Here is a 25,404-nt window from a genome sequence, read left to right as displayed (position 1 = left end):
TCGGAACTGTGTTTTGTCCTCCAAATAAAACTCGTGCACTGGTGGGGAGCGCCAAAGATGACCTCGGTTTGAGGAAGGCCGGCGTGTACCAGATTCCGTGTCAATGTGGCAAGTCGTATATTGGTCAGACGATGCGTACCGTCGAGGATCGATGCCGTGAACACCAGAGGCACACTCGACTGATGTATCCGAGCAAGTCGGCGGTCGCTGAACATTGTTTGTCGGAAAATCACGCCATGGAGTATGACCGCACGAGGATTCTGGTACAGACGTCGAGATACTGGGACAGCGTTGTTAGAGAGGCCATCGAAATTCGCACCAATGACGACCTCATAAACCGTGACTGTGGCTATAATCTTAGCAAGGCTTGGGAACCAGCGATCGGGTTAATCAAGAGTAAATCGAGCAGACGTATAGTTGTGACGACCACGGCGGACAGAGCCATCACACCGACGTCATCTCAGACGCCGTCGCAATCTGTTCCACCGCACGACCGTGGCGCTGGGCGCGGACGGCGGAGGGAGCGCGCCACGGGCGGAGGGTATTTAAATCGGCCGCCGCCGCGACCGAACCCAGTTCCCTCTGAGCAGCCATATCGTACGGATCTCCGTGCCGGCACGTTCACAGGAGCTCAGTCCGTCAGTTCACCTGATGATGGCGACATGTTTGATCGCCGAAATATTGTGCCCGTTGGACACTATAGACCGGCAGCATACCCGTGGATATTTTGATTATTATGTAATCTATCTGAAACCTGTCAGTATCTCCATGGTTCTTCCATGTATACAACCTTCTTTCATGATTCTTGAACCAAGTGTTAGCTATGATTAAGTTATGCTCTGTGCAAAATTCTACCAGGCGGCCTCCTCTTTCATTTCTTCCCCCCAATCCATAATCACCTACGACGTTTCCTTCTCTTCCTTTTCCTTCAATCGAATTCCAGTCACCAATGACTATTAAATTTTCGTCTCCCTTCAGTATATGAATAATTTCTTTTATCTCATCATACATTTCTTCAATTTCTTCGTCATCTGCAGAGCTAGTTGACTTATAGACTTGTACTACTGTCGTAGGCGTGGGCTTTATGTCTATCTTGGCCAAAATAATGCGTTCACTATGTTGTTTGTAGTAGCTTACCCGAACTCCTATTTTTTTATTCATTATGAAACCTACTCCTGCATTACCCCTATTTGAATTTGTATTTATAATCCTGTATTCACCTGACCAAAAGTCTTGTTCCTTCTGCCACCGAACATCACTAATTCCCACTATATCTAACTTTAAGCTATCCATTTCCCTTTTTAAATTTTCTAAGCTACCTGCCCGATTAAGGCATCTGACATTCCACGCTCCGATCCGTAGAACGCCAGTTTTCTTTCTCCTGATAATGACGTCCTCTTGAGTAGTCCCCGCCCGGAGATCGGAATGGGGGACTATTTTACCTCCGGAATATTTTACTCAAGAGGACGCCATCATCATTTATCCATACAGTAAAGCTGCATGCCCTCGGGAAAAATTACGGCCGTAGTTTCCCCTTGCTTTCAGCCGTTCGCAGTACCAGCACAGCAAGGCCGTTTTGGTGTTACAAGGCCAGATCAGTCAATAATCCAGACTGTTGCCCCTGCAACTACTGAAAAGGCTACTGCCCCTGAGGCACGCAAACCTCCCCACCAACGGCAGGGTCTATGGTTCACGGGGGGGGGGGGGGGGGGGGGGGGGTAATTGTAATATAGGATCAGAATATACAAAGGTGAATATACGCTGTGTGTCCGGTAAATGGAAATTGCGGTTAATTGCAAAACGTTGTTTACAGTGTTACCGGTATTTTGTCAGTACACTACAACGATCGTATTATCATCTATAAACCGTAAGTTATCATCGCCGTCTCCATCTCACAACGAAAGAGTCAAAAATCCGGCTTAGCACAGAATAGTAATAATTCCAGTTATTGGAAATTATATTTGCTTGTGACAGAGATGAGGCGTTAGATTGGGTGGGTGAAATGTGTGATGAAGTATCGGTTTTTGATAAGTTAGAACAAAAAAGAAAAAGAAAAAATTCTGAACACTTTGGAGCGTTATCTGTGACTGACGAAGCGAACTTGATCCGAAACGAGTCGATGCAGTGTAATTAGACCAACAGGGAATAATTTGGAGACAATTTTGTCCTTGTTAGACTTCTAATTTTTTAGGTGGTCGAGTTCACATAAGTGCATTTGCATCAATAAAGACATGGTGTTCTAATAAGCATTATGAGACCGACAAAAGTTGGTAGACACACAGTTTTCCTCAGAAATTCCAAATTCTTGTTTCCACAATTTCGTTACCTCTTATGGGTCGTAATAACTTGCCAGTCAGGAGTATACCTCTACAGCGCAAACAAACTGATCTGAGTATAGTTCCATCAGCAGGTGGGAGTACGTCAGGAGCGACACCATACTGCAGACTAGAGATGGCAAAAAATTACGTAACTGATAGAAATAACCGGTTATTGAAAAGCAGCAGTTACTGTGATAACCGCTCATATGATACTAATAGTATCTGTTCATAGAAATGTGTACTATTTCGTGCGCTCTCACTACTTTAAGCACAAACAATTAAAATACAGTTAATGTTAGCGTGGTGCCTGATCGGAACGATAGTAAAGGCATTGCACAAGTACCGTCCTTCCCTTGAGTCACCGCTGTGTGTGTCAATTCAGTTTGGGCTGGTAGTACAGAGAGTTACAATAAGGAATTCGAGCGACTATGGAAATAACAGTCAGAGATCGGTATTTTTCTGTGGCAGTTGCATTTGTTCATAGTTTTTGTTTTCTGGCAGCTAACGGGCTACCACTACAGGTAACCTGGGAGTTGGTAACTGTGTTCCTGACTCCAGTTAAAGGTGGTAGATATTTCCAGAGAGGATAGTTACTGGAATGAACAAAATATTTTCGTACTGCCACTTCGCACTACTCGCCGTTATAACTATACTGATAACTAAACTGATGGATTCCACCTACTTCGTTATTCAACTGTGACCTCGTCTGGAGTATTTGGTAGTGAAAAATAACTAAGATTAATAACGGTTATAAAATAACAGCTATAACAAATAACTGTGATCTTGATAACGGTTACTCCGGAATAACCGTTTGGCCACCTCTACTGCAGACACTGCAGACACAGAGTGCTGCTATTAAAACGGTGACAACAGCAGCGCGGCGAGCGTGTCAGGCCATCAGGCCTCTGCCCTCCAACATCGAGCGTTCGCATTCGGGGAAGCCGTGACCGAGTGCGGCGCGCTCGAGCGAGTACGAGCGAGCGAAACCCTCAATTTGCAGACTTCTACTTACCAAAGCACTGAAACCTTGGCGACACGACTTAAAATGAGTTGTCAGGCTGGACTTGGACTGAAGCTTCCTTCAAAAATGGTTCAAATGGCTCTGAGCACTATGGAACTTAACATCTGAGGTCATCAGTCCCCTAGAACTTTGAACTACTTAAACCTAACTAGCCTAAGGACATCACACACATCCATGCCCGAGGCAGGATTCGAACCTGCGACCGTAGCGGTCGCGCGGTTCCAGACTGAAGCGCCTAGAACGGCTCGGCCACAACGGCCGGCTGAAGCTTCGTCCTTCAGATCAACGTAAACGGGACGCAAGCAACTGCCCCGAAGGCCAACCACAAGTATGTCAGCAGTTGTGATTGCTGCCCCTTTTACAAACACTGTTAGTTCGTATGGTCTACTTCTTCAACTACGATTTCTTTTTGACATCTCTCTACTTTTTAAATGAGAAACCACTGAAGTCTGTGTGATAGCTAGAGAGTCACAAGGATGATTTTTTTGCGAAAGCCAAACCGCTTGGTATGGGATGATATGGCAATCCTTTGTGGGCACTGTTTTTCGAGGAAGGCCGCAGCTCTCCGCTTTACTAATTGGGGAACGCCATTTTGCAAGGGGCCTAAAATATTAACATTAATAACAATTAATTTACTTGTAATGCCTAAAACTCATGCTCAGTAACAGAAAAAGCGGGGTTATTTCATGACAACGTAAATATTTTGTTTGAAGCTATCGTTGAAACATGAACAAATATGAGGCAGCTCGTAGCACATGACTGTTATATTGTTGTATAACTAATTTCAGAGGCTAAGTGGATATACTTTAAAGTGAGACAAGAATCTTAAAACTGGTAACGTAGCGTATGAAAATATCGAAGAGGCAGTTAGTTGAAATTTTGGTACTTTCACTATTTAAGAACCATGACATCCAATCAAGAATTTTAATGTTCTTTTGACCCTTCGCAATCACGTTCACGAAGAAGACAGCCGGCCGCGGTGGCCAAGCGGTTCTAGGCGCTTCAGTCAGGAACTGCGCAACTGCTACGGTCGCTGGTTCGAATCCTGCCTCTGGCATGGATGTGTGTGATGTCCTTAGGTTAGTTAGGTTTAAGTAGTTCTAAGTTCTAGGGGACTGATGACCTCAGATGTTAAGTCCCATAGTGCTCAGAGCCATTTGAACCATTTTTGAAGAAGACATTTCGTCGCATTTTTCTCTCTCTGAACATGTGTGTAACTTGCTAGTACAGAGGTTAGTTCGTTACTCTAAATCTCACCCTGTAACAACGAATCGTCGGATTTCAAAAAGAGATTCAAAATGTTTTTCGTATCCCTGATGCCTCTGCGTAACTGTAGTTTTGTTTTAAACGCAGCCTTGACTGTTCAACCTCGTATGAACGCCGATATTGAAATATATGTTGGATGCAGCCGCCGTGGTATCTAACGTCACTAATGCACATCAACAGATGTCCTCAACTTGAAGACATCTCCAGACCGAGCGAGGTGGCGCAGTGGCTAGCACACTGGACTCGCATTCTGGAGGACGACGGTTCAATCCCGCGTCCGGCCGTCCTGATTTACGTTTTCCGTGATGTCCCTAAATCACTACAGGCAAATGCCGAAATGGTTCCTTTGAATGGGCACGGCCGACTTCCTTCCCCGTCCTTCGCTAATCCGATGAGACCGATGACCTCGCTGTCTGGTCTCCTCCCTCAAAACAACCCAACCCCAACCCAACATTTCCAGAGGGAGTTTCAACATGCAAGATTAAGAGGTGTGGTACTATACAGTTTCTGATAACAAAACTGCCAGCCAATGTGCCGAAGGTCTACCCAGTATCACATCTTAGCGTTACCCTCTCACTAGATGGCTGTGTTAACCTCTGCAGTTTCAAAGGAGAAGACACGTGTTAGTTATGTGTTTTACGAGATGCCTTCACTTAATTTCTTTAATCATACACAGTTGCCGAAACACAACTCTAGACTGCACAGTCTTTAACCATAATTGTCCATTCGGTACTGACACACAGTTTACACTGTAGATTGAGAAAGAATGAATAATAAGAATGGAAGAACAAGAGAGTAGTGGCTGGGCTGAATAGTGTGTAGGGTATGGGTGTCGTCTGTACCCTCTGCTGTTCAACCTGTGTATAACCTGTATAACGGAATGGTAACGCCCGCATCTCGTGGTCGTGCGGTAGCGTTCTCGCTTCCCACGCCCGGGTTCCCGGGTTCGATTCCCGGCGGGGTCAGGGATTTTCTCTGCCTCGTGATGGCTGGGTGTTGTGTGATGTCCTTAGGTTAGTTAGGTTTAAGTAGTTCTAAGTTCTAGGGGACTGATGACCATAGCTGTTAAGTTCCATAGTGCTCAGAGCCGTTTGAATGGTAACGAAAGAAGGAAGAGAATGATTCAGGAGTGGAATTAGAACACAGTGTAAGAAGACATAAATTATGAGATAGTGGAATTTCAGGTCTGAGTGAACCGCGCGTGGCTCGTGTTCCCGCCATCATGTATTTTAAATCCGGTTTTTAACGTACTTCCACCTCACTACGTTAATTTAAATTACAGTTGTCACTGACTTGTTGCTTTGCCTGACCGTGACAGCGCGTATCGATATATCCCCTCTCGTAGTATCCTCGCTCAACTGCTTTTACTTGCCGGTAGTTCTCTTTCGTAAGCGAGTTCGGGTCGCGAGTTCGGGCTGCCAGTCAGTTGGAACGCGTCTGGAGCGCAGTCCGGACCTGCCAGTCGGGACTTGCAATGCGGCACTAGTGCAGTCGGATTGGAGCTGTGAGGTCTGCGTCGACATGGCTCGCCCGACCATTGCCGCCACGCATCACTTGAGCACGGCACAGTCTTGGTGGATCGTCGGTCGGTCGTCCTATTGGACGAGGTGTTTTGGCTCGCCGATCGTTCCTGAGTCGGCTGTGCGTGTTTGTGCGTGTGTGTGTGTGTGTGTGTGTGTGTGTGTGTGTGTGTGTGCGTGCGTGCATGCGTGCGTGCGCGCGCGCGCTCGACTCCCGACTTGTCTTCGTGCGTGCTTAGTTACTGTTGGGTATCGTTCAGGTCTTCGTGCAAGTGTTTGTCACATTGTGTGTGTAGTTCGCGTTATTTCCACTGACTGATATTTTAGATGTTGTCGGCATTCTGAGAGAAGTCGGTCGTTTGGTGCGGACCAGCTGAAATTTAGCCGCCATGCGGTGGAATTAACGATATTGGTTGACTACAATTCAAGTGCAGCAGCGGAATTTTCTGCCTTGTGGCCGTTAGTGTTCCGGTTACCTGCCCTGGCCACTAACGTAATTTCCGGCAGTGTGCTTGCCTCACCTGTTGTCGCTGTCCAACACGGTGTGTAGTTTTGACAGCTTAATACATTCATATTTGATTGTGGATAATTACGTCCGTAACATTTTGTGTGTGATTTTTCATGTACCGATTTGTGGCAAGCAAGTCGTTTTGTCGGTCGGTCCGTGGCTGTCCCTTGGTTGGGTTCTGACGGATCAAGTGTAGTTGGGCTCACCACCTGTCTCACATAAGTGAACGAGGGCGGAACGATCCCCTGGAGGCTTCTGAGTCTTTACTGGTTTTCTCACCGGTGTTTAATTGTCGGTTTGTAATCTGTCGCCGCGCTACAGTCATGGACTGTGCGGCTGGTCCCGGCGGGGTTCGAGTCCTCCCTTGAGCATGGGTGTGTGTGTTTGTCCATAGGATAATTTAAGTTAAGTAGTGTGTAAGCTTAGGGACTGATGACGCCGGCCGGAGTGGCCGTGCGGTTCTAGGCGCTACCGTCTGGAACCGCGTGACCGCTTCGGTCGCAGGTTCGAATCCTGCCTCGGGCATGGAAGTGAATGATGTCCTTAGGTTAGTTAGCGTTAATTAGTTCTAAGTTCTAGGGGATTGATGACCTCCGAAGTTAAGTCCCATAGCGCTCAGAGCCATTTGAACCATTTGACTGATGACCTCAGCAGTTAAGTCCCATAAGATTTCACGCACATTTGAACATTTTTGTAATCTGTCATAGCCAATGATAAAAAAATTCTTGGTTTTACTGTGTTTTATGTAAGTAAGTTTGAATTCCGGCAAGTGGATATTTGCTGAAAGGTTATTACCGTTGTGTTGTCTTTTCTTTTAGTCTGGTCTTAGCTACTTAAAACTTAAGGCTTGTGGTTATATATTTTTTTTAATTTTGTAAAATTAATTGTGGGCCTTTAGCCTTGGAACCTTATTCTTACAATTACCTTTCCAGCTTAAACATTGCGGCCTTCTGACTTTGAAAGGTTATGGTAATTAATTTTAAAATCTTGAAAATTTGATTGTGGGCTTTCAGCCGTTTGTATTGCATCTTGTTTTTTGTCTATCCACCCTTGCCTTGAGGCTTCCAGCCTAGCTGTGACACCTTATATATTTTAATTATTTTATTTGCTATTTTAATTGCATTTTATCTTGTTGATTTTTAAGATTTTTTGTTTGGAGGCCTTCGGCCGTGAAAGGATTGCATTTTGAAATTTGTGGTTGTAAAGGTTCTGCTATGTGCCGCTTTAGTTGTAAATGTGTTATTATATTACAATAAATTACAATTTTAAGGTGGATCTGACCCCAACATTATTTGTCCCTTTCCACAATTCTAAGCACCAAAATTGGAGACTACGTGCAAGACGATGTGAAGAAAGTAAACCAGCACATCACGGACGAAGGACCATGAACGCAATATACAGACCAGTACAGACAAAGAGAACATGCCTTGCCGAAACAGGTCTACAAATATCAAATATCGCCGAGGATCTACAGCTGATGTGCAAAATTGTTTCTAAGTGTAGCACTGTGAGAAACACGGATGAGAAGATAATCGAATCCTTAGAAATATGGTGACGTAGAAGAATGTTAATAATTAAGTTGATTGGTAGATATAATACAGGGTCTCTGCAGAATCGGCGACGAAAGGAATACGTACAGAATATTAACCTGAAGACGGCAAAATATGATTGTGTAATATATCTGTCACTTTCTGGCGACATCGTGTTAGAAATTAATGCGGTAATATGTAATAATCGTATTAAAATGAACATATCTGAGTAGAAATTTAACGAACATTAGAGTATATGTGAATTAGTATCTGTGCCTATATTCTCAGTTCAGTTGTCATCTTTGCGGATGAGTCCACAAAAACGAAGTTCACTTGTTGACCGCATTGGCATCGATCAGTAGAAAAATCAGACCACAGGCTGCACTGCGAAACTGACAGAAAGGATTCATATAATTGTAATACGGCGCACTTGAAATAAACGATACAAAGATCATCGAACAAATTATAGTCAGATAGTATTTAGTGTAGTCTAACATTATTAAACATATTTTGAAGTTTATGTCTATAGGTAACCTTATCAGGCTCTGTCTTGGCATTAAAGTTTTATAATGCTCAATTTTACAAAGTATTAAGGAAAAAATATTTAATGAAAGGAAAGATAAGGAAGAAACTTCAATATGATCAGAGGAAGTCAGAGGGAAACATTGTACGAGAACTTGAGATCGGATTACATATTACAAATAACCAGACCATTAAGTAGTTTCTTTTATGGGACCAAACTGCTGTGATCGTCGGTCCCTAGGCTTACGCAGTACTTAATTTAACTTAAACTAACTTACGCTAAGGACGGCACACATACGCCCATGCCCCCATGCCAGAGGGAGGACTTGAACCTCCGGCGGGGCAAGGTGTAACTAATACTCTCAGGTACAGAGGTTTACGTGTGATAGGAAACCGCGGCGGGAGGCATCAAACCAGGGGACTGATAGAGAGAGAGAGAGAGAGAGAAAGGGGGGGGGGAAGTGAGGCAGACAGAACGAAGTGGGATTCAAAGTCAGAATCAATGAACAAAACGCTCCACCAAATTCTTATTCAAGTAGCGATCCAGGAAATCTTTTGTGTTATCAAGAATCTACATGGCTATTTTCATTTTTCTGACATTGTAACTGCTGTTTGGACTTACGACGGAGTAATTTTGTGTTTAAGGCTAGAATAACAGGATATCTTGGGGTTACTCACTTGTATCTCTGGGTGGTGTCCGAGTAAGACTAAAGCCCAAGATATGGCGGCCGAGGTCGTATCGTGGCCCTTAAACAAAATTGGTGTTTTAATAAAAAGCAAAACATCTTGAATTTTAAAAACAGAAAACAACCGTCAGAGTTCATAAAAATAGATAACGTGAGCGCAGTTGCATTCATAAACAAAAAATAACAGGAAATATGGTTAAAACAAAAAATAAAAAAATTAACCAAATACAATGTAAAGTAACCAGCGATAAATTCAGTCAAGGCCGGCTCAAATAAGATGGGAATTGCAGATATGAGGAGGTTATAATGTACTTGGTGCATAGTACTATGGTCTTCTCTTGTTGTGGGCAGATGTGGTCGACCAGAACACTGAAGAGTGTGCCTACCCTATGTTCCCATGAAGTTCAACATCCGGCCACTGATACAGTCAAATGCCCCATAAATCTGGAAATCTGGATACTGTGCGATTCCACCAGCCTCCCAAACGGAAGCCCACGAATTATGTCAAGTACTGGTAAAGTTGTTTCACAAGAGTATGTAGCACAGTGACCACACAGCATCTGGCGCTGTTTACACACCGCATCTGCCCCACAAGGCCCAGTAACAACACTGATCACAAACAACACTAATACACTCTGGTGGTCATTCTACCTGTCACGGAGAACTGGAACTCTGAAACATTTGCATACCCTTTGATGGTGTGTGTGTGTGTGTGTGTGTGTGTGTGTGTGTGTACAAATTTTTATTGACATTGACATCCGACAACGTATCCAGGGTCCATCACTTTTTTTAGTGAGGTAGCATCTATGTTTCAACAAAAAGTCATAAGAAAATTCATAATAATAACCTATTGGAGCTTTCAAGACATCTTCTTCAGGCAAGGTGCTGCTTCGAGGAGGAACAATTGTCTCATTACAGTCATCCTACATAGTCTTCCATGTAACTGTTGTTTTTACTGTACTGTTGGTACTGTACAGAGAGCAGTTCCATGACCTCGAAATATATTATCAGCATCATTCGTACGGCAACCTTCCGAAAAAACGCAAGACGTTGTAGGAACTAGAAAAAAATAAATACGAAGGGAAAGAAGAGCTAAAATCTTATCTGCTTAACTGAATTTTCTGCTTTCTCATCTGTGGCGGATGTGTATGTTAATGCAGGCTGAACGTACTCCACACCCCTTTCATCAATGTCACTCAGGCAGCTGTCATGGTACACGAGCTTTGAATTTCCACATCGCAATGAAAGGGATAATGTCGCAGTCAAAACAGAGTTGAGGTTCGATGTTCAAAAGTATTATTTGAAACTTGCAATAAATTAGAGAAAATATATGTGAATAATGAACACAGCTGGTCACTGAAGCTTTTTGGTACTACTAATGAAAGGTGCATGCAGCCACGGAGGAACAAAAACGCCTTATGATGCGTATTTCACACAGACAGTAGTTTCGAATTCACTTGCACGTGCATCTATTCCTTACATCAAACTGTGATGTTCGTCATAGATACTGCAGTATAAACAAATAAATTTCAGAACTCTACTTATCTCAACATAGAGCTATAATTCTCCAAACAATCACGATAACTTATCGCGTATGTGTGAACAAATGCTTGAACAGCAAGTGTCTCTTGTAGTGCCCCAAACACTCAAGAGATGGCAGCACACTTCAGAAACTTTGTAGCTTCGTGTAGTACGTGCACATATCGGCTTTGATATGATGAAAATTCGCAATACTCGGCGTTAGCGGGTTATTAAAGTATGTGCCGACCACAGAATAAGTATCTAGATAAATGAAAAACATTAAGTGGGGAAATCCAAATAGCTTGAATTTTGTAGAATGTACATAGTAATAGAGTTGAAAAGCAATTATGGAGCCAATAAAGGGAAAATGTGAAGAGATAAATTGAGACTTACGGAGGTAGTGAAGATACAGTCTACACTAGTGGTAGGTAAGAACACCCAAACTAGCATTCTACAGATCAGCGTGGAATGATAGATCCCTTAACAGGCAGGTAGGTTAGAAAATTTAAAAAGGGAAATGGATAGCTTGAAGTTAGATACAATGGGAATTAGTGAAGTTTGGTGCCAGGAGGAACAGGATTCTGGTCAGGTGAATGCAGGGTTACAAAAACAGTCAGATATGGGTTTAATAATGAATGAGAAAATATGAATGTGTGTAAGCTACTATGAACAGCATATTGAACGCATTACCAGAGCCAAGAAAGACACGATGCCCATGTCTACCACAGTAGTACAAGTCTACATGCGAACTTGCTGCACAGATGATGAACACATTGAAGAAATGTACGACGAGATAAAATACATTATTCAGATTGTTAAAGGAGACGAAAATTTAATTGTGTTGGGGGACTGGAATTCGATAGCAGAAAAGGGAAGAGAGGAAAAAGTAATAGGTGAGTATGGACTTGAGGAAAGTGTCTGGTAGCATTTGGCACAGAGCATAATTTAATCATTCGAAACTCTTGGCTTAGGAAACATGAAAGAAGGTTGTTCATGTGGAAGAGACCTGGAGACAACAGAAGGTATCAAATTGATTATATAATGTTATATAATGGTTAGACACAGATTTAGGGACCAGATGTTAAATTGGAAGACATTTCGAGGGTAAGATGTGGAGTATGACCACAATTTATTGTTTCTGAACTGTAGATTGAAACTGAAGAAATTGCAAAAATGTAGAAAACTAAGTTGATTGGACCTGGATAGACTGAAAGAACCAGAGGTTGCTGAGAGTTTCAGAGGGAACATTAGACATCAATTTGCTGGAACAGGGGAAATGCATATAGCAGAAATGAATGAGTAGCTTTAAGACATGAAACAGTGAAGGCAGCAGAGGAGCAAGTTGATAAAAAGACAAGGCCGAGTATAAATCCTTGGATAACACAAGAATACTGATTTTAATTCAGGAAAGGAGGAAATTTAAAAATGCCACAAATGAAAAAGGCGAAAAGGAGTACATACCTCTAAAAAAGGAAATTGACAGAATTGGATATGGGACAAATGTAAAGATTTAGAAGCATATTTCACTTGGTGAAAGGTAGATACCACACACAGGGAAACTAAAGAGGCCTTTGGGGGGAAAAGAGAAGCAGTTCCATGAGCATCAAGTGTTCAGATGGAAAAGGTGTCCTAAGCAAAGAAAGGAAAGCTGAAAGATGGACATGAACAAAAGCAAAACAAGGATAATAGAATGTAGTATAATTAAATCACGAGATGCTAAGAGAATCATATAGGAAATGAGACACTTGAAGAAATAGATGAGTTTTGCTACTAGGATAGAAAAATAACTGACGATGGTCTAAGTAGGGAGGATATGAAATGTAGACTGAAGAGGAGAAATTTGTTAACATTGAATATAGATGTAAGTGTTTGGAAGTCTTTTCTAAAATTATTTGTACGGAGTGTAGCCATGTATGGTAAGTGAAACATGGGCGATACACAGTTTAGACAAAAAAAGAACTGAAGGTTTCAAAATGTTGTTCTACAGAAAAATGTTGAATTATAGATGGGTCGATCACGTGACTAAAGAGGGGGCACTGAACAGCATTGAGGAGACAAGAAATTTGAGGCACAACTTGACCAAAAGAACGAATCAGTTGACAGGACACATAGTGAGACATCAAGGAATTACAAGTTTAGTATTGGAGGGAAGTATGGGGGATAAACATCGTAGAGACAGATCAAGCGATGAAGCGATGAATACAGTAGGCAGATCCAGAAGGACGTAGGTTTCAGTAGTTATTCAAATATGAAGATGTTCACACAGGATACAGTAGCTTGGAAAGCTGCATCAAACCAGTCTCTAAAGACAACAACAACAACAAGAACGAGGAAGATGGGTGGTAGTATTAGTGGAGTGAAGTGATAAGGCCCAGATGTGTGGCAAGAAGATATCAAATGACAGGGTTCCCCCCCCCCCCCCCCTCACTCTGTCTGTCTCTCTCTCTCTCTCTCTTATACTGCACATTTCATCAGCATATCATTCATAATATTGTACTAGATAAGAGAGCAACTTTCACCAGAAGCCTTTAAACATTTGCATACATGCAATTTGTAGCTTTGTGTAGGAAAGTGTTTATATGATGTTTTCGACACTTAAACTATATGAGGTAAGAAAGACGAGTTACAGATATATAGCAATTTTTTTTCTATTTTCTTACTTTCAGTACTCTGAAAACTTAATCTTTGAAACAATTTATAGTTATTTTAGACATTTTGATTATTCAGCCAGTTAATAATCGTTATCTGTGAATTTTTGGTGAGTGTGATTCACAGTGAATGTAAATTTTGCCGTCGACGTAGGCAGATAGTCTCTTCTAGGACGCTGTAACATTTATTATCCCTCTTCCGTAGCGTCTACTACTAGTTTGTTGGGTGTCTCCCTAGTGATATCGTGTCTTGGGATATGTTCCGCCAACATAATCTTTCTTTCAGTGAAATTGTGCAGTAAGTTTCTCTTTTCTTTTATGCCGTTCGGTTCAGTAACTCTGGGTTAGTTACTGCTCTACCCCTCTTCCGTAGCGTCTACTACTAGTTTGTTGGGTGTCTCCCTAGTGATATCGTGTCTTGGGATATGTTCCGCCAACATAATCTTTCTTTCAGTGAAATTGTGCAGTAAGTTTCTCTTTTCTTCTATGCCGTTCGGTTCAGTAACTCTGGATTAGTTACTGCTCTACCAATTGAATCTTCCACATTTTTCAGTAGCAACACAGCTGAAAAGCTTGTATTCGCTACTTGTATTTTCTGTTTGACGCCCATGATTCACTTCCGTAAAAGGTTACACTCGAGTCATGTTCTTTCCGAAAAAACTTCCTAATATTTTGATTTGTATTACGAATTAAAGTATCACCTTTTCCAGAATCCCTTTTCTCGCTCTTGCTAGTTACTTTGCTTCCCAAATAAAGGAAGTCGTATGCCACTTTCAGTGTCTCATTTCCCAATAAAACAAGTAAACAAAGAGGTTTGGCTGGTTCAAATGGCTCTGAGCACTATGGGACTCAACTGCTGTGGTCATAAGTCCCCTAGAACTTAGAACTACTTAAACCTAACTAACCTAAGGACAGCACACAACACCCAGCCATCACGAGGCAGAGAAAATCCCTGACCCCGCCGGGAATCGAACCCGGGAACCCGGGCGTGGGAAGCGAGAACGCTACCGCACGACCACGAGATGCGGGCTCAAAGAGGTTTTGAGATAGAAAAAAAGTAGAATATATTGGCTGTTGTTTTGGTGTTTAAATACATACTCAGACTAAGCAATGGAACTACAGACTGCTTCCAAATGAATCTTGCTGGAGCTAAAATTACTATAGCTCACCTCAAACATGAAAGTGTCCACTTCCTCCTGTACCTCTTGATCGGTTAACTTCTGGCCATCTTCAGACTCGGCGAGCAGCATGTCCAGGAAGGCCACTCGCCGCTTTCTACCTGTGAAATTACGAACTCATCAACCCGACTGCAGCTCTACATTAACACAAACCAATCCAAAACTGGTAATTAAATTCTGGTACCTATTTCATCTGTCTTCTCATCGATTTTCTCCATCATCTTCGATAGCTTCTTGTCTCTAATGACCTGCCAATAACATAAAATAATCGACTGTTCAGTATATTTTCAGAAGGAAATGCCCCACAGCAGTCATATATTTGAAAAAATGTCATATTACCGCCTTCAGCTACTGGTAAAATGCCTTATTTATACAACCAGTTTCAGTCATCTGACATCTGAACATCATCAGGTTCACAGAAGTGTTCACAGCATCATGAAAGGGGGGGGGGGGACAACATGAAATTGTTATCGTCAGGTGATAAAACCACGAACAATACACTGTCATCATACGTAAAATAAATTATGTCGTTAATACTGATTACAGTTTTAACATGGATGTGTACACTCCTTAGCACAGTTTTTAACGACTGTCGACGTAATTTATACTAGGATATGACGGCACCTGACGATAACTATTTTACATTTCGCCTTATATGATCCTGTGAACACTTTTATGTACCTGATGAAGGTTATACGACTGAAACAGGTTGTATAAATGAAGTATTTTACCAGCAGCTCAAGGCGGTAATACATTTTCTAAATTTTCTCTTTTGTTGGTCCTTGGTAAAATATTTTAACATCAGGAATGAAAAAACACCAGTTATGCGGGTTTTTTTCATTCATAAAATAATATAAAACTAAATGCTAGCCAGTTTCATACTGCATCAAAAGTTAAACCACAGCCACATGTATTAATCTGTTTAGCGATAGAAGTTTGACATTAAAAAGGGAAACTCAATTTTTTCCAAAATGTTTTCACAAGGGGTGCTCCTCCACTGTACCACGTGTAACTTAAGACATGTTGGTATACAACAACAATGGCTGAATAGTAGGCTACTAGTTTCGGTACATGTGGAAAATATATCTTTGGTCCCCCATCCCCCCTACCTCCATTTACATTCACTTTCACCTGCGTCAGTTCTCACTTCTATTGTGATATACATTGTTTAAAAATCATGTACTTAGGTGCCCCTGGCTCCCCTATCAGCTTGGCGACCCAAGAGGAGGCTGTGTCGCTTGGACCTTAAAACTGGCTCTGTTTACGCCACCGCCAACCTCAACAAGAAATTGCGCTGTATCCGTTGTCGAACACTTTGTATACACCAATTTGGTTTGTATTGCTCGTTTCAAGTTGTTTTCTTTTCTTGTACTGAAATAAGCGAAGAGACTGATCCTAGGTCCATGAATGGGTCGGAGTACAACCCTCACAACACCAAAAGGGATCGGCGATCTCTTCGACGGGTAGGTCTGTTCTGCTTTTGCAGGAGCATGAACACTAACATAATTTGCCTGCAATGTGAGAGGGAAGTGGGGTTTTTCTTTCCGCTCCGCTCTTCTCCCAAGTGGTTTGTAACTTCTCGTTTGTTTATGCTGGCATACATCTCTCATGTAATTGGTTACAGTGTCCACACACTATATTCGAGTCGCGTAAGGTCTCAGAGTTGCAGTGGACTGAGCGCAGCAGCTTCACACATTTAGCTCAGCCAATCACTTAACGCGATTTTGCAAACGCCTCTATGGCAAGACGTCGCTGCTCTGTGGACGGCTATTGTTTTCAGTTGCAGACTCATTGCTTCCATGCTGAGAACTTTCCAGAGCACTGCTAGCTATCAGGGATTTCAGGACGAGCCCTCACAGTCATCACAGTCGTGGAATGTCAACTGTGACGATATGAACGTTAGGACAACAAAGCACACAGTCCCCAAACAGAGAAAATATCCGACCTGGCTGTGAATCGAATCCGGCCCCCTCTGTTAGGAAGTGCTCATACTAACCACCTAGTTCACATTCATGGATGGTGTTTTCCCCTTGCTGTCTTTCTTATGTGTTAAGAAAGTGTTCATATGGTTTTACGTTCTCGTAGCTAGAAGCCTTGCTAGATTATACTCTTATTTTAAGGGTTTAAATTATCTAAAGAGGATAGGAAAGTACCGCAAGAGAGAAGCTCCCATTTCCCTCTTGTTATTCACGGTGCAAAATTTCTAGATGCACCACATTTCACGTGAGAAAGAACGACATGACTAAGAGACACTTCTCCTGATTCATAGAAAATTGGTATAAAACTATCAAAAGTCAAACCGTGATAACTATTGGAAATTAATCGCAATAGCTTTCTCGGAACGGTTAGAATAAACGTTTTTTCCTACTTTCTAAAATTTAAGCAGTATATCACTTTAGATTATGCAACTGTTCCAGACGCTCAATCGCTACAGGATCTCAGCCTAAACAGTAGCGACTGCTTCGTACTCCTCATACCGCGTCATAGGTTGGCAGTATTAAAGTTGCGTTACAGTCCAGTCACCTGGGCCTAAATATTGTTTTACGAAACCAAAGTTTCTCTTTCTTCTAAAATTAGCCTCTAAAGTGTCTCCAAGTGTGGATATGGTTCTACATCTTCCACCAACGCAGTACTGGATAGGCACACTTACAGTAGATCTACCCACGGAGGTCCAGTATAAGTTGTAGTTATCGTATGGCAGCGAAACTTGGCAGATGTGCTAATGAGTTGATGTGGAACCAGTTTACACTGGAAAAAATACCTCCGACCCATTACGTACGGCAACATTTCTATATGTATTTCTTGCATTCACGGTGCCAGATTTGCACTTGGTGGCCAAAATTGGAACTAATTTTTTCCATCGTTGTGCATTAGAATATGTATCAAGTTTTTCTGCCGTACGATAATTGTAGCCCACACTCGGCCTCTGTGAGAAGCTGCTCTTTAATTATAATTACCCGGTGCTGTTGACAAATCGACTGTTTCACGTGCTTCCAACACCCGTAAATTCAACTTTTTTACTGCTACCCAGTTAGCTTAAATAGGAAGATTCTAAAAGAAAAGCGGATGATCTCTCATTGTGCAGAACGATGAGAATGACATTCGAGAATCAGTTGGAGATGTTCTACGCAAAACGTGAAACTTATGTGCGTAATTTAATTATGTGTCATCATTTGGGAAATGTTTTTAGTGGAATACGTTAGATTTAAATCTATTACCTTTCTAGTAAACTCATGTAGAATGTCAAGTTTCCTGTAGAATTCTTTTCCAGTATTAGATATTCGGAAAATGAAGTCGTTGTGCAGCAACGGGTTAAAAATTCTTTTGATGGTGAGTTCGCCGATGCTGTAAACAATGAAGCAAAGTAAATGATACGCAATGACTCGTGGCTGCTGTATGACGAGACTGCTGCTGAGTCGTAACCGTAGCTGCTGGTGTCAGCTACGTGTGAATGGCGAGGGTTTTCAGCAGGTAGTTGGGATGGTAACAGTGACATTGCTTGTGGGATTTAGTGCGATGTTTCTGGTACGTGTCTACAAAGAGTCTGTAGAGGTATCAAGTAAAGCACTCAGGTTAATATACTAGAAACAATCAGTACAAAGATCCCAAGAGAATGTTTCATCCGTAGTGACAAGCTCAAAATAAATGAGTGTATTCTGATGTCGTTTGTAAATGGCAGCTTTAGTTACAGAAACTCCTAATATATCACCGACTATTTCGTAAAAATGAAGTCGTCGCAAATAGAGTGTTACGTTTATTACAATCTGCAGAACAGTTTACACATTGGTAGCACTAAGTTCTTAACATTAATTGAAGTCTTGATTAGTGGGTGACAAATCATGTGACAGTTCTGAAACAATAAGAAACATTTTTACTGGTGCAATTGGTTGTTACAAATTACCTAACCATTGTTTGTTTAGAATCCTAAAACGAATTAGTACATAAATGTAAACTGTTTTAAGACATAAACAAGTAGTAATATGAATCTACTAAGAAGCAATTTTGCGAGAATCTCCAGTTCAACTGGAGAATAGCTGGTTTTTAGCTGTAAATTCTCAGGTGAATCTGTTCTTCCTTAAAAATATTCAGCATGAAGCTCGTGACAAACAACAATTAAACAATTATTCTTATCCTCTAATTTCTCCAATCGTTAACACCTGACACCCGGCCCTTATACGGAAGTATTACAGTCGAGGATTATATACCTGTAAACTGCGTTCACATAAGCAGATTCTTCATTGTTTTGTGCGTCGACAGGGGTGCCCATCGCCGTTTCTGTTAACAGATGAAGTGATACATTTTAATAAATGCAAAAAAATCATTAAAACGGAGACTCCATTCCAGAAATGCAAAATAATTATATGATGTATCATGTCTGTTCATTCGTCAGATATGCAATTTATCACTGAAACTGGGTAAATATTAGCGTTTCTCATGATAATAAAACTATGAACAAGGTCATGACTGAAACCTGCAGCTAGCCTATCCGTGGCAAAGTTCTTACCGAGCTATTCAGGCACGTGCTGAGATCCCCCTTCCCCTCACAGTTCCCTTTTGCCAGTATTTCTCTTCCCTTTCGCAATTTTTCAGAAGCTCTCCCGCAATACAGCTGTACTAGCAAACATGGAAATAAATATATCACAAGGCAATGGCTCGTTCTTCGTATATACACTCCTGGAAATTGAAATAGGAACACCATGAATTCATTGTCCCAGGAAGGGGAAACTTTATTGACACATTCCTGGGGTCAGATACATCACATGATCACACTGACAGAACCACAGGCACATAGACACAGGCAACAGAGCATGCACAATGTCGGCACTAGTACAGTGTATATCCACCTTTCGCAGCAATGCAGGCTGCTGTTCTCCCATGGAGACGATCGTAGAGATGCTGGATGTAGTCCTGTGGAACGGCTTGCCATGCCATTTCCACCTGGCGCCTCAGTTGGACCAGCGTTCGTGCTGGACGTGCAGACCGCGTGAGACGACGCTTCATCCAGTCCAAAACATGCTCAATGGGGGACAGATCCGGAGATCTTGCTGGCCAGGGTAGTTGACTTACACCTTCTAGAGCACGTTGGGTGGCACGGGATACATGCGGACGTGCATTGTCCTGTTGGAACAGCAAGTTCCCTTGCCGGTCTAGGAATGGTAGAACGATGGGTTCGATGACGGTTTGGATGTACCGTGCACTATTCAGTGTCCCCTCGACGATCACCAGTGGTGTACGGCCAGTGTAGGAGATCGCTCCCCACACCATGATGCCGGGTGTTGGCCCTGTGTGCCTCGGTCGTATGCAGTCCTGATTGTGGCGCTCACCTGCACGGCGCCAAACACGCATATGACCATCATTGGCACCAAGGCAGAAGCAACTCTCATCGCTGAAGACGACACGTCTCCATTCGTCCCTCCATTCACGCCTGTCGCGACACCACTGGAGGCGGGCTGCACGATGTTGGGGCGTGAGCGGAAGACGGCCTAACGGTGTGCGGGACCGTAGCCCAGCTTCATGGAGACGGTTGCGAATGGTCCTCGCCGATACCCCAGGAGCAACAATGTCCCTAATTTGCTGGGAAGTGGCGGTGCGGTCCCCTACGGCACTGCGTAGGATCCTACGGTCTTGGCGTGCATCCGTGCGTCGCTGCGGTCCGGTCCCAGGTCGACGGGCACGTGCACCTTCCGCCGACCACTGGCGACAACATCGATGTACTGTGGAGACCTCACGCCCCACGTGTTGAGCAATTCGGCGGTACGTCCACCCGGCCTCCCGCATGCCCACTATACGCCCTCGCTCAAAGTCCGTCAACTGCACATACGGTTCACGTCCACGCTGTCGCGGCATGCTACCAGTGTTAAAGACTGCGATGGAGCTCCGTATGCCACGGCAAACTGGCTGACACTGACGGCGGCGGTGCACAAATGCTGCGCAGCTAGCGCCATTCGACGGCCAACACCGCGGTTCCTGGTGTGTCCGCTGTGCCGTACGTGTGATCATTGCTTGTACAGCCCTCTCGCAGTGTCCGGAGCAAGTATGGTGGGTCTGACACACCGGTGTCAATGTGTTCTTTTTTCCATTTCCAGGAGTGTATTATTTACAGCAACAGATTTCTTTTTTTTATGTACCTTCATATTCACCAGCAGTTATTGAGTTTGACTGTTGACTTGTCTCGGACCTTGTGCCATATATTAATTGTACAGCTGAAATGGTTAATATCTTTGAAAGCTACTCCACTCTATGCCACGAATACCAATCCATGGCAGCTAATTTCCTTTCTATTCGAGTAATTTAGAGAGATATGTTACAGATTAAAAATGACTGTTACTTTAAATCGTCAGATTTGCGGTTATAGAATAATGAATTTATATCAAATGAGAAAGATAAAAATAGAGTCATTCTACGACTATTGCAGTTTTACTTTACTACTCTGCCAATCAATTCTATCCAGATTGTGGCACATACAAAGTAAAAGTATCAACAGTCCATATATATCTAACTCGGGAACCTCTTGACCGCATTTAATGCTGTTTGATAAAGTGGAAGTAAGCATGAACAGCCAAGATAGATAGCGCGACGTGCTAAAAAAGAAAGAGAAAGGTACATCACTAATTGTACTTCCTGTAATCCTTTAAAACTGTTTAAGGAAACTTCATAATACATAAAAGTATAGTATATATTTATAAAGTAAAGTTCCTTAAAATCATTATATGTATGTACAGAGCACACAAGCATCTTAGGAAACAAATTAAAGGTTGGGGAAAAAATTTTTTACACATCGCTTTCCGTGAAGATATGGAACCTTAAAATTACTGTGTTAGTACAGACCAAGAAAGTATTATTTATAAACTAAATTTTATACCATATTAAAATGCAAGATACACTGTACCTTGCACTTGGCGTGTCACTGCACTGATTGAATAAAACACTAAGATGGTCAGTTTACTGGGTCTCCCTTAACTGTGAAATTGTAATCGATAAAGCAACGTGCCTGTCTAAAAATGGAGAAATGTATTCTGTCAATAACAGTCTATTGCTTTAGTTTTTATCTATTCACAGAAATGCTATTTCTTTCTGTCACATAGATGGAGGGTATTGAAATAAGCAGTAAGTCTTCTCACTGTGAAGTGAAGAAATAACATTTTGGGTATGTGATCTCTGGGATGGAAGTGGTGCACCCAGTAGTCTGTGTCTAGTGTAAGCCATGAAATAGTGTGAACGTTTTCAAATGTCTGCGAGACGTTTAACTTAGGTGGGACATGAGTACCAGACTGGCATTCACCTAGTGGGATGTGGAAAACCGTCTAAAAACCACATCCAGTATGGTAGCACACGGGCCGTCGTCGTTAATCGGCTGGGCGGATTCGATCCGGAGCCGGCGCTCCTACCCTTGTCCAGGAAGCAGCGCATTAGCGCTCTCGGTTAACCTGGCGGGTTGATCCTACATCGATGAATCGAAACAATATCACGAGAGCCCACCACGAGATGTAGTGCCTCTTAGTGGCCTTGCGGCCACGTGACGTGGTGAAAAAAGCACATAAGCAGAGTAGAGACCAACGGGGAAGAATTACAGCAATTACAAGGGCTGCAAATTGTGTAATCCACTGTGCAAGCCAGTATGACGAAAGGCAGGTTATTATGGCCAAGCGCCTGGGAGCGAGCATCTCGGAAACAGTGTAGCCGGTCGGCTGTTGGCGTGCTACTGTAGTGAGCATCTATGGAAAGTGGTTGAAGGATGCTGAAACCACGAGTAGGTGGCAAGGTGGTACACATCCACAGCTCAACACAGGATGTGGACGCTATGAGTCTCACCAGCTCTGCAAAGCATGGTCGGCGGCGCTCTGTTGCAGACCGAACAACGAAGTACAATGCTTTCTTGATGCTTCGTGTATACGGGACAGCAACCGATCGTATACTTACCGAAGGAAAACCACCAAAGAGCCTTATGTTTTCAGAACATGCAGGCTCTTGCATGTTAAAAACAACGAGTATACATGTAGTATATGTCATGGTATTTCGCTAGTTGACATTACAGAAAATGAAGCGTAATAATATAAGATCTTAAAACCTACAAAATGCAATATGCAGCGTTAAGGAGAGAGCCTGTTCACGCTTAGCACAGGTACTGGTTAGCGCCGAAACTAACTGCTTTGACATTACATAGCTGTAATAGAACATGCCAAACATTACTGAAAAAATAGGCAATATACACCATCGGACACACAGACAAAGAAAGTTTGTCTAATCCTATATTTTCCATGTCTCATGTAGATGTGAATCATAATAGTTCTTAGGAAAAACTATCCTCACTCAAAAGTTGTGATCTGACTTATGAAGTGCACAGTAGTGTGCATATCTATACGATCAAATCTTTTTGCAAACATATGACCAAATTCTGTTACATTACAGAGCGGTTTCGTTCCTCCAGAGCTGGATCTGTCGGTTGGGTGTTCCTGTCACTATTCCAAGGGTACTTTGTTGCACATAAGTACTTTTCATATAATACCTTGGCGTAACCGGTTTGACTTTCGATAGGGGGCGATGGCTTTTACCATTTTGTTTGAGTACATGGGCTTGCCATCACTGGCTGGGCTTCCATTATTACATTCATTGACGACTCCTATTTACTATGCTCAATAGCAAATTCATCCTGGTATAATTTTTCTGTGAGTGTGGTATCTAGCTGATTACCTGAGTATTATATTATGTAAATCCCCCAGGGACATTTCTGTACTTGACATTATACTACCGATTTCATTTGACTATATTAACGCATTGTATTTTTTTGTGCTCTTTAGGCTGGTAGTTGTCACCTCGTTTTACACATGTTTGTGTACTTTCTTATTAACCCAAATTCTTATGTCTTAGACCATTATGTTTTCGATACGCTACACTATTCTCTGCCAACAATATTTTTGTCTTCTATTCTTAGCATGCATGACCCATGTTACTGTTGTGACAGTGTGTTGGTTCATCCAGCTGTGACATACGATTGGTCCCCTTATTAGGAGTACTTGTACATCTCTTAGATATAGATATTTCTACAACTGTCCGACTCTCGCGTTGTAACACTCCATACTACTGGTATGTCGCACATTTTTACTGCTGACCATCTTTTGGTTATTTGTAAGCTTGTGCAAATCGAAGGTGGGATTTTTCTTATAACAGCGATATATCTCTGAGATTTAGAATAGTGAACTGGTTGTTTTTACTCTATTGTTTGATTTGTAGTAATCAGTTTGTCCGCATGCCTTTTTCGGCCTGGTGTATTTTTATACCAAAATTGACATATTTCCAGCTTCATACGTGGTGTTTTCGATGTTTTTTTGATTGTACAGTATCTCCTGAGTTGGGTTTCGGTTCGTTTAGTATCTTTGTAACTGTGTGATCTTTGCTTCGTCATACACCTTATGGGGAATTTTACGATGATGATGATCTTACAATATGCAAGAATCTGATGCTTAATGATTTTTGATTGATGTCGACCTGATGATAGCTATGAGTTTTGAGTATGTTACGCGGTAGCATTGTGGGTAACAAGTTTTACTGTTAGCTCGAGACTCCAGGAATATGCTGTCTCATGCAACTGCATAGGTTGTTTTATTCACTTTGTTTACCCCATTATTTAGAAGACACTGATTTATTATTACTCTATTTCATTGTATAACGTAATTTATCCACTCCTTTTCCAGTTATAAATATTGCTCCTTTTTGCGCCAGTATGTTCCTTAACTAGTGTGTTTATACTTTGTATTCTTGTTTGTTTTTGCATACTCACCCAGATTTTAGCCTTGTCTGTCACCACACTACCTTTCGTGAAACAGCTTCCTATGTATTGGTCCATATTTGGATGGTTTTGTCTTTCTATAAATAGATCGATAGTGTCATACCTTATATTCTCAAGGGAACAGTAGTTACAAAAATAAAGGAGATTTACAGGGGATTTCCTTTGGTTAATACGGTATTTGATTTCCTTACTTGTTCCACCATAATATTTGTCTGCTTATTAACTGATGCTTTAGGTACTCTATGCCATATCTTACATACCGAGCGAGGTGGCGCAGTGGTTAGCACACTGGACTCGCATTCGGGAGGACGACGGTTCAATCCCGCGTCCGGCCATCCTGATTTAGGTTTTCCGTGATTTCCCTAAATCGCTCCAGGCAAATGCCGGGATGGTTTCTTTGAAAGGGCACGGCCGACTTCCTTTCCTAATCCGATGAGACCTCGCTGTTTGGTCTCTTCCCCCAACAAATCCAATCTTACAATTTTTTAATTTAATGTATAACATTATGCCCTCTATGTATTTGATGAGTATACCTCGCAAGTTCTTGGCTTACCGATTATCACTTTGTCGCCCGCAGGGTTTCGCATATTCCGACAACTAATTCTCGTATATCACTAGTGGCAATATTACTTGGGCGATAGATATGCACACTGCTGTGTGCTTCATACGTCAAATCGCTACTATTCAATTGAATGAGGATAGTTTTTCCTAAGAGCTATAGGATTCTCATCTATGTGAGTTATGGAAAATTGTTTATATGTATGCAAAAGTGAGACTAGTCAAGCTCCATTCGTTTTTGCGTTCGATTTGGTTTATTGTCTTTTTTTTTTTTTTTTTTTTTTTTTTGTAAAATGTTCAAGTTCTGTTATATCTCTGCTATGTTAAAATAGTTTAGATGCT

General features: G+C 42.1%; 1 protein-coding gene across 3 annotated transcripts in view; it reads right to left on the bottom strand.

The window, feature by feature from the left end:
* The window catches only part of LOC126412813 (cytochrome P450 4C1-like), a 510,424-nt gene that overhangs the window by 412,712 nt on the left and 72,308 nt on the right, over positions 1 to 25,404 (bottom strand). For all 3 annotated transcript variants that reach the window (XM_050082602.1, XM_050082601.1, XM_050082600.1), the window contains exons 5-9: positions 18,923 to 18,992; positions 17,936 to 18,062; positions 14,902 to 14,965; positions 14,709 to 14,818; positions 9,363 to 9,431 (exon numbers count right to left, since the gene is read on the bottom strand). In XM_050082602.1, the coding sequence (XP_049938559.1) occupies positions 9,363 to 9,431; positions 14,709 to 14,818; positions 14,902 to 14,965; positions 17,936 to 18,062; positions 18,923 to 18,992 (440 nt within the window). The remainder of the gene's footprint in view (positions 1 to 9,362; positions 9,432 to 14,708; positions 14,819 to 14,901; positions 14,966 to 17,935; positions 18,063 to 18,922; positions 18,993 to 25,404) is intronic.

The sequence above is a fragment of the Schistocerca serialis genome, chromosome 7 (genome assembly GCF_023864345.2).
Source record: "Schistocerca serialis cubense isolate TAMUIC-IGC-003099 chromosome 7, iqSchSeri2.2, whole genome shotgun sequence".
In the NCBI taxonomy this organism is placed as follows: domain Eukaryota; kingdom Metazoa; phylum Arthropoda; class Insecta; order Orthoptera; family Acrididae; genus Schistocerca; species Schistocerca serialis.
This window is presented reverse-complemented; position numbering and strand designations above follow the sequence as displayed.